We start from the raw sequence: 10,260 nt of genomic DNA on the forward strand, positions 1-10,260 counted from the left end.
CGTCCCTCGATAACTTAGCACTCCGGATAACTGGTCCACACCTTGGCAGGGCGAAAAAATCCTTAGTTAATTAATTTTCATTATAGACAGCTTTATAAAAGTATAAAAGCTCTCATAAAGTATTTTTCTGAGGTCTGTCTTATCAGGTAAATTACTGTACACAGTGTATTCATTAATTTTCATTTTCATGTAGTGGCTCTATGCCTTCATAAAGGACGTACTTTTCCTTTGTTTAAGGGTATTTGGGCAGTTTATTCTCTGTTATATTCTGTACAAGTAAATACTGTACAAGTACAGTACAGTATTTTCTGAGGAAATACTCGTACTTATTTTTTTTAACCCCATTCCCGATAACTCGGCATTTTCACAAACTCGACCACCCTTCGGTCCACATTAGGTCGAGTTTTCGAGGTTCTACTGTATTTATTTTTCAACATAGTCACCATTAAGGCTAACACATTTCTCTTAACGTGTAACAAGTTTTTTCATTCCGTCACTGAAAAATTCTTCCAACTTTTCTCGAATCCAGGACTTGACAGCTGTCTTTATCTTATCGTTCGAGGTGTAATGATTACCCTTGAGGTCGCTCTTGAGTGGAGGGAAAAAAAAATAAAAATTGTAAGGCGCAAGATCGAGAGAACAAGGAGGGCATGGAATCTGTTCAAACTTCAGATTTCGCAGAGCCTCTCCAGTTGTGTGCTAGGTGTGAGGACGAGCGTTGTCATGTTGCAAGATTATTGGCACCAGGTGATTATTTGTTGTGTTAGAGGCAGCCTGGCTCCAATAATCTTGCAACATGACAACGCTTGTCCTCACACCTAGCGCACAACTGGAGAGGCTCTGCGAAATCTGAAGTTTGAACCGATTCCATGCCCTCCTTATTCTCTCGATCTTGCGCCTTACAATTTTTATTTTTTTTCCCCTCTACTCAAGAGCGACCTCAAGGGTAATCATTACACCTCGAACGATGAGGTAAAGACAGCTGTCAAGTCCTGGATTCGAGAAAAGTCGGAAGAATTTTTCAGTGACGGAATGAAAAAATTTGTTACACGATGGGAGAAATGNAAATTAGTTGATGATGGAAGAGTGTTATTAAACATGAATAAAGTTTGTTTTTCCAGTGACATATGTAAATCTTCTTATTGTAAAAATTACATTTATTCAATGCACACACTGCAGAAATTGTTTCACATGCTTCTCCAACAATTATTATCCACAAAATAGGGCTCCCAGAAAGTAAACAGATTGAATAATAATAATAAAAATGACTTTTTTGGCAAATTATCATAATCATTTGGTCTTGGCCAAATGACTATAATTTGATTAAATCTAAACCTCTTCCCAAATAAATGTTACTGTGAGTCCCTTATGTACTGTACTTAAATAATTGAAAATAACTTTTAAATAAATATAATAAATTTAAAAATACCAAGAATAAATTAAAAATTATAGTTTTGTATAAAAAAAAATATATATATACACATACCACCAAGATTCAAAACACAAACCTCATGATTATGAAACTGGCATGCCTCCACCAAGTCATCAGCCATTATACAAGTGACAGAAATTCTAAAAGTTTTACGTGATTTGCAATTTTCAAGCACAATTTTCTCCTTGAATTTTGAGTATTGTGCCTTACTGCTTGGCACATGTTTGTTGTTGGGGATGCACTATAACCTCACCAAGTTTGATCAAAATTGGTGACCCTAACATCATGCCGTCCCCTCGTGAGCTCAACTGTACCTGGATTGTCAGTGTACAGAACAGTTACCTCATTCTTTCAAAGTCCAATGTGGATATTTTTGATATCATCTTAAACAAGTCATGTACTGTACATAGGGGTCAATGGAACTGAATATACTGGATGTCTGGCAAAAAGATAGTTTGCCTGAAGCTTTCTGTAAACAGTTTGTCTTGTGAAATTCTAACTGCTCCGCAGAGAGTTGCCTATCAGACATTCTTTTATAAGTGTGGATGTCCATTTTCCAGTTTTTGAAATCTGGCTCAAAGCTTAGATATGATACTCTGCAGCACGTGAGTCCTAGACACATCTGTCTGTGACTGGCCTTGTTCTTGCCTTCCAATAATTCTTTCTTTCATAAAATTATCTATGTCATTATCACTGTCAGTATCTTACAGTAAAGCAGCAACAAAGTAATCTTAATGGTTAAACAGCAACAGAAACAATGCCATGTTATTTATAGAGCCAGCATATTTTGCATATATTTATGTTTAGTGGAAGATTTGATTACATCCTGGGTATTTTTATTGTCTGAAGATGTTTTCATAAATTTTCTACTGTTTATTTTTTGCTCTGTCTGTGGATTGGATGATTATGCCTATTTTTTGGACAAGTTTATTTCTGAAGATGAAGAGGGAAGTATTAGAGAATAAGGATTAAGCTCATCTTAATGCTAAGTATATGAATCATTCTAAAAATGAATAATATATATACAAGTGTAGGCTGAAAAGTAATGCTTGTAGAACACGAACAAAAACAAATATCAAGATTGGGCAAAAAGTACATTAAAGTACAATTCTTAAGCTTAAAAATCATATACAGTAGAACCTCGAAAACTCGTCCCTCGATAACTTAGCACTCCGGATAACTGGTCCACACCTTGGCAGGGCGAAAAAATCCTTAGTTAATTAATTTTCATTATAGACAGCTTTATAAAAGTATAAAAGCTCTCATAAAGTATTTTTCTGAGGTCTGTCTTATCAGGTAAATTACTGTACACAGTGTATTCATTAATTTTCATTTTCATGTAGTGGCTCTATGCCTTCATAAAGGACGTACTTTTCCTTTGTTTAAGGGTATTTGGGCAGTTTATTCTCTGTTATATTCTGTACAAGTAAATACTGTACAAGTACAGTACAGTATTTTCTGAGGAAATACTCGTACTTATTTTTTTTAACCCCATTCCCGATAACTCGGCATTTTCACAAACTCGACCACCCTTCGGTCCACATTAGGTCGAGTTTTCGAGGTTCTACTGTATTTATTTTTCAACATAGTCACCATTAAGGCTAACACATTTCTCTTAACGTGTAACAAGTTTTTTCATTCCGTCACTGAAAAATTCTTCCAACTTTTCTCGAATCCAGGACTTGACAGCTGTCTTTATCTTATCATTCGAGGTGTAATGATTACCCTTGAGGTCGCTCTTGAGTGGAGGGAAAAAAAAATAAAAATTGTAAGGCGCAAGATCGAGAGAACAAGGAGGGCATGGAATCTGTTCAAACTTCAGATTTCGCAGAGCCTCTCCAGTTGTGTGCTAGGTGTGAGGACGAGCGTTGTCATGTTGCAAGATTATTGGCACCAGGTGATTATTTGTTGTGTTAGAGGCAGCCTGGCTCCAATAATCTTGCAACATGACAACGCTTGTCCTCACACCTAGCGCACAACTGGAGAGGCTCTGCGAAATCTGAAGTTTGAACCGATTCCATGCCCTCCTTATTCTCTCGATCTTGCGCCTTACAATTTTTATTTTTTTTCCCCTCTACTCAAGAGCGACCTCAAGGGTAATCATTACACCTCGAACGATGAGGTAAAGACAGCTGTCAAGTCCTGGATTTGAGAAAAGTCGGAAGAATTTTTCAGTGACGGAATGAAAAAATTTGTTACACGTTGGGAGAAATGTGTTAGCCTTAATGGTGACTATGTTGAAAAATAAATATATGATTTTTAAGCTTAAGAATTGTACTTTAATGTACTTTTTGCCCAATCTTGATATTTGTTTTTGTTCGTGTTCTACAAGCATGTGTGCATTACTTTTCAGTCTACCCTCGTATATAAAACAAATGTCAATCTGTATTTTTTAGAAGTCAATAAAGGAATTTTAGTTTTCTTAGGTTTTGCAGTAAATATAAAAAAATATATATAGTATCTTAGAAAATAATTATATATAGAAAACTCTTCATCTTCAAAATAAATGAACTTTATATAAAATAAAAAACAAATTTAAAAATGAGAAAAACAACTTATATTAAATGAAACCATAAAAAACTACTAACTAATTTAATGTATATTTTCACATGTTAATACTAATTAATGCCATATTTTTCTAATTGATTTTTGAATTTTAATTGTGTTAAAAAATATCAAAATTTTTTGCATTGACATTTTAAACTTTATTTCTTAGCAATATGACTTTGACAATCTTATGCTGAAACAACATAAGATTGTTTCTAAGAATGCTGAAGTTTAAACAATTGTTTTAAATCTTTAAATACAAAGTTCAGCATTAACATTTTGGCTATTTATAATGGTTTAAAGCTTATATTTGTAGAACAAACTGATTTTTTTTTAAATTCTCATTACTGTAATTTGTCATCTCCATAAAATTTTTGAGCTATTCTATTTATGCACTAACTATTTCTTACTATTTGATGGTTTTAGTTTTTTCCATTCTATAATAATTTATTTTTTCATAAATAGCAAATGTCAAATAGGAACAAGTTTATGTTAAACAGTGTTAGCAGAATATACAATAAAAAAGAAATTGATATACAGATGGCCCTCAACTTTTGTACATAATTGGTTCCTGAAAATAGTGTTACCACCCGTCCGGTTTTCACTTGGGAAGTCTGGGAATTGACTCACTGTTAATTTTGTCCAGGAATTTCGTAGAAATTGTGAAATTACGATGAAACAAAGTTCTTGCAAATATTTTTACAAATTTACACTATTTTAACAGCGAAAGAACTCACACTCACTGAAACTCATCTGCAATTCTGCCATGTTAGTCTGTTTATGCCAACCTGTGGCGTGCAACCTGTCGATTTTTTCTTTTTTTTGCATGTACGATTGTACACATCTCCAATATCCAATAGAGCTAAGTCATTTGTACCCATTCTTTCTTAATTTAGGTTACTTACATCACTCCTATGCAAGTTCCTAGTCCTAACTGTAACTGATTTAGAACCAGCATGCACGTTATTCTTTTCACGCTATGCATTGTAAAATGACATTGTGCATGCGTCAGGAACTTCTGTTCGAACAAACCTGACCTGCAATCCAGGTCAGCGATTTTGAAAAGGAGGCAACATTACCTGAAAGTGTGTGCAAATGTTGAATGTTCAAAAGTAGAGGGATGTAAAAAAATATGCACCAAAAACTGAAATATTTATTCCTTAATTTTACTCTTATTTTTCAAAATTACACATGTCATAGATCTGTTTACATCATATGAACGTCCGATTGAAGCAAAAGATTCACTGTTTTCAGAACGTTTAATTATTTCCATCTTTATCTCAATTGTATGAAGTTTATGAGTCCTTAATTTCTTTTTGTTCATATCAACACTGCAGTTTCTCCATTTCTCACTCATGATCATCAATTTATAAGGATGAAATATTTAAACATTAAATAAATTGGCAAAACACACAACATGTTGACGCACGCCCTAATACAAGACTGAAACTGTTTTGACCTCTTTCTCGGAACAACACAGTAATGATTAGGATTCTGAGAAATCCACTATTATAGGAAGTAATGTGTATCCGAGAACCATAGAGTGAGCTACTGCACTTTGTAGTGTATGAGTGTTCTGCATGAAATGAAATGTTTTCATTATCGACAAAAATATTTAAAAACTTGAATTTTTAAAAATGTGCAAAATAGCGAATTGTGCGAAAGTCGAGGGCCACCTGTTATTTGGATAAGGCTAAAATTATTCAGATAATGTAAGATCTAATCAAATATTTTGGATAGAGAAGAAATTTTGCACTAGATCCCTTAAAATCAAAAATGTTTATTAAAACTTAGTTATTTGCTTATATTGGACTTTGTACACTTAATAAAGACAAAAATTACAATTGTATTATTAAATTTACAAAAATAGAAAATTAGAAAAAGTATTTTAACCTGATTAGGGAAGAGAGAAAAATCTGACACAAGAAAAAAACTTAATTGGCATTCCAAGATTTCTTAAACTGATTAGCATAGTTAAGAAATGATAGCTAAAAACTGGCTAAAACTTCACCGTACCCACACAGTGAAGCATTTTACATGTTTTATTTGCCAATTTTTCTATATTTTAGCAAGTTCTACATTTTCAGTTTTACAGTTTTATTTGTTCTACCCTATGTTTTTTAAATACTTAGTTATTCTTGTGGTCATTATTAGACATTATTCCAGTTTTACCATTATTATACATTAAGGACCAATGAGTTGTAAATGGCTCAAAATGCATTTCCTTTCATAAAAAATAGAAAATGCAGCCTACTTCTCACATCAAAAAAAGTGTTTCTGTATGATAAGTTTTCTATAACAATTTTGTGCTTAATTTTAAAGAACATAACAGAGAACAAGAAGTAAATGCGTACTAGAAATAAATTAGTTGGACCCATGGATATGAGTTTTAAAAATTAAACCATTACAAATTAAGGTATTAATACTAAGGTTTGTAAAAATTTACACACCTGAACCATTTACGGTGTGATCACGCAAAAAATCGGTAAACGAACGTTTTCGAACCCCTTCTGGGCTCTGCTTCAGGTTCCAATCAGTTTCCACTAAAGATGTTCGATATCCGTTAGACATATAAATCCGTTTGATCATGTCGTTTACCGATTTTTTGCGTGATTACACCGTAAATGGTTCAGGTGTGTAAATTTTTAGTATTTTTGGTGTGATAAATAGTGAGTTTATTTGTACTAAGGTTTGTATTTAAAGATTTAAAAACTTATGTGTAATTTTTGTATAAGATTGTTAAAAGCTGTGTTACTAAGAAATGGAGGTTTAAAAAATTGAATTGGTGACACAGGAATTTCAGTAAGTCAAAATTTGAAAGTCATTAGAAAAGCATAGTTATAATTAATCTTAGGATTGGAAAATCTTATATCTGTTAAACTGATAAATTGTTTTTTTTTATAGTTTTATTAATGCTAAGCTGTATTTTTTGTTATTATTATGTTTTTTAACCATTTATTCATAATATTTTTTTTAGTATAATAGTCTGAAAGTTCCGTATCCCACTGAAAAAACAATACCTGAAATTGATGCACAAGAAAAAGCATCTGTAAGTTAAAGATTTTTCATATTCTCGATTTTGAAATATAGTTTGTAATCATGGATATTGTTATCAGTCACCTAATGTTATCAGATATAACCTGTTCCAAAACATATAAAGTAAAATGCATACACTTATAAAACTTGTGCTTAGTATTATTAGAATTTCAGTTGTTATTGTCATCATCACCACTAGATAAAAAGGCATTTTAAAGTTTTTATACTAGCCTCAGTATAGCTGATTATGCTCAATTAGTCTTAACCAATGTTTCAAATGTTAATTGTTTTAATTGTTAAATACTTGTGTTACAATAGTATAAATTGCTGGTATTTCATACAGTTAAGAAGTATATAAGAAATACCTGCATTTGTGTGTTAGCTGTTGTTAAAGACAATACTGTAAAAAAAGAAAAGAAACAACAACATTGTGTGAATTACTGCCAATTAATAACAATAATTATGTTTATTAAGTGTTAAAGTTATACAATTTTTTAATTGTTTTAGAATGTCAAGAAAAAAGAAAAAATGGAATTTCCATTAATTGCCATCTTATTTACTTACAACTGTTAACATTATGTTAGTTTTTATTGTTAATGTATGCAAGTCCCAAAGTGATTACAGCAGATAGATTCTATTGTATCACTAAATTTTTTTTTTATGAAAATAATTGATGATATATGTTATATAAAATTTTATTTTATTTTTCACAATTTTGTTGTTGTGACAAACTCTCTTTAACCTTTTTAGTTCCCAGCAATTTTTGATATTAATGTAATTAAACATAAAAAATACTTAAAACTGAAAAAACAAAAGAAATGTGTTAATTTTGAAGAAAAAGTTTCAAACTTTATTTTCCTTTGTCTCGTCTTTCTGTGAAATTTGACACCGATGAGTCATTGTTTACACAGCTGGATGATCTTAAACACAGCTGGATGATCTTAAACACAGCTGGAGTCAGATTTCCCGGGACATTCTCATAGAAGTCTCCGGAGGCGAAGGGTTTGTAGTAGGGTGGATACTAGCTGGCCGTATATTTTTAAATATTTTTAAAAAATTCAAATTTTAATTTCGATTTCTGACCCCCTTGACTTAATTAAACATATTTATAATAAAATCTATTAATTAAAAAAATTAAAAAACTATTGGAGGTGGTTTTTGACATCAGAAACTAGCTTTAAATAACTTTACCGAAGGAAAATCCGTGCACTACAACTTTAGAACAATTAATTAATTTTGATTAAAAAATCCCATTAAAAACAATTAAGCCTTAATTGAGCCTTATCAAAGGCTAATTAAAGTTGCGATAAAATTTTTTTGCACGGGTAAAAATTTTTGACAAAATTTGGAGACTTAAAAAACATTCCAAAAATTAAAAAAAAAAAATTTGGGGGGCCGAAAGGACCGAGTTTTATGTAAGGCTATGTAACCTGCCCGAGTTAACTCAGGCGAAGAACTAAACAGGTTAAAACATCAAAATGAACGCATTAATAAATAGAAATTTGTTATAGAGGATTGCAGTAATTTTTTTTCTTATTACTATTTTCTCTTTTTGAATAGATTGGTAGATTCTTAGTATTTGATATATTTCATTTTGAATTTATTTCCATTGGAATTAAACTTTTTAATTTAATTAGAATTTCCTCTTCAAATATTTAAAAATAATTCAATCATTAGAACATTTAGAAATGGCCTAAACATTCTTGATAACAGTTTTAGCTTAGAACAGAATATATCATTTTAATATTAATCAAAGAATCAAGCCAGATGTTTTTAGGCTACATTTTGGCTAATTAAATATGTAAATGCTGTATGATTTGGACTAAAGGTAGGCAATTAAGTTGTCATCTTATATAAAATTTAATTCAGGCTTGATTTTTGATGTAATTTTGTTAGTTCCTTTGTTTTGATGAATTTTCTGTAATCTTCATGAAAGAAAAATTTAATCTTTCCTCATTCATTTATAAAATTTTGGAATTAAAGATACAAATAATTTAAATTTTTACTTTTATTATTAAACTAGCTGTTACCTGCGGCTTCTCTCGCACGGATTTTGCAAGCAAACCCTATTTACATTCAATATTTCAACAACCATAGTAAATGTTATTTAATACCTACTGCTGACTACTGCTGTCTTTAATTTGATAAATTTTCTGGATTGTTTACAATTGTTGTATAATCAAATCAATATGCAAAAAGAAATTCAAATTTAAAACGGTTCAAACATTTGGTTAAAAAATCAAAATATATAAAAATATTTATAACAATGTCTGAAATGTTATCAATTTAATACCCCTAAGTACTCAATGAAGACTAAACATAATTAAAAACAAAAAAATTGCATCTAAAATAGTACAGTAGAAGCCTTTCTTCAGGTTAAGCCTTAATGCTTTCCCTCTCCCCCTGTGGGGAATTTCGAAAAATCTCTTCTTAGTGTGTGTTTTTATGATGTACCCTAACTGTATACCAAATTTCACCTCTAGATTTTGGAACTTTCTAGAAAAAAATGGAACAATCTTATTGAAGCATCACACATTTTCGAAATCAACCACTTTTAAACTCCATATCTCTCACCCCCTTATAGCTGTTGAGATGCAACCACCATAGTGCATGATGGGAGACTTGGGGTTACTACCACACACAAACACCATTGATGTGCGATGTGTAGTTTTGGCTGTAGAGTGATATATAGGCACAAACACGTCCATTTATATATATATATATATATATAATTGAACAGATGAAAACAATTTTTTAAATATTTCCATCTATTTAAAAATTTTACATTGGTTTGTTACTAAAGATCTCAGTCAGCCAGAAATGTTTAATTAATAAAATATTTCTGCTGGAAAAGACTATGCAAGCGTACCCTGTTTAATGTCAATAATCCGTTCCTGAAAATTACATTCTGCAAGAAAGCATTAAATTAACTGAGAACCTAGTTCTCATTAGTTTAATTGTAAAAAATTATAGTATGTTACAATCTAAACCTGAAGCTTCCGGCTAATTTTCAAAAATATAACTAAAACAATATAATATTTATGTATAAGTTGCAAACTATTTAAAGATATAAAATGCTTAATACATTGCTTTCTGATCACCACAATTAATAAAGTTGTTAAAATAAAGTTTGTTTGTATGCAGTAATGTAGACAATCTGCTTGCAATACATGTTACATTTATACAACATGGCAAGTAGTACACAGCAATAAAGTGGTTTGTTTGAAAAATGGAGATAAAAATAT

General features: G+C 31.1%; 1 protein-coding gene across 1 annotated transcript in view; it reads left to right on the forward strand.

Moving 5' to 3' along the window:
• Positions 1–10,260, forward strand: part of LOC111628987 (ATP synthase subunit d, mitochondrial-like) — a 35,707-nt gene that overhangs the window by 8,898 nt on the left and 16,549 nt on the right. The window contains exon 3 of the mRNA XM_023372847.1: positions 6,957–7,028. Within this exon, the coding sequence (XP_023228615.1) occupies positions 6,957–7,028 (72 nt within the window). The remainder of the gene's footprint in view (positions 1–6,956; positions 7,029–10,260) is intronic.

The sequence above is a fragment of the Centruroides sculpturatus genome, unplaced genomic scaffold, assembly GCF_000671375.1.
Source record: "Centruroides sculpturatus isolate CEXI.00-Female unplaced genomic scaffold, Cexi_2.0 scaffold246, whole genome shotgun sequence".
NCBI lineage: Eukaryota > Metazoa > Arthropoda > Arachnida > Scorpiones > Buthidae > Centruroides > Centruroides sculpturatus.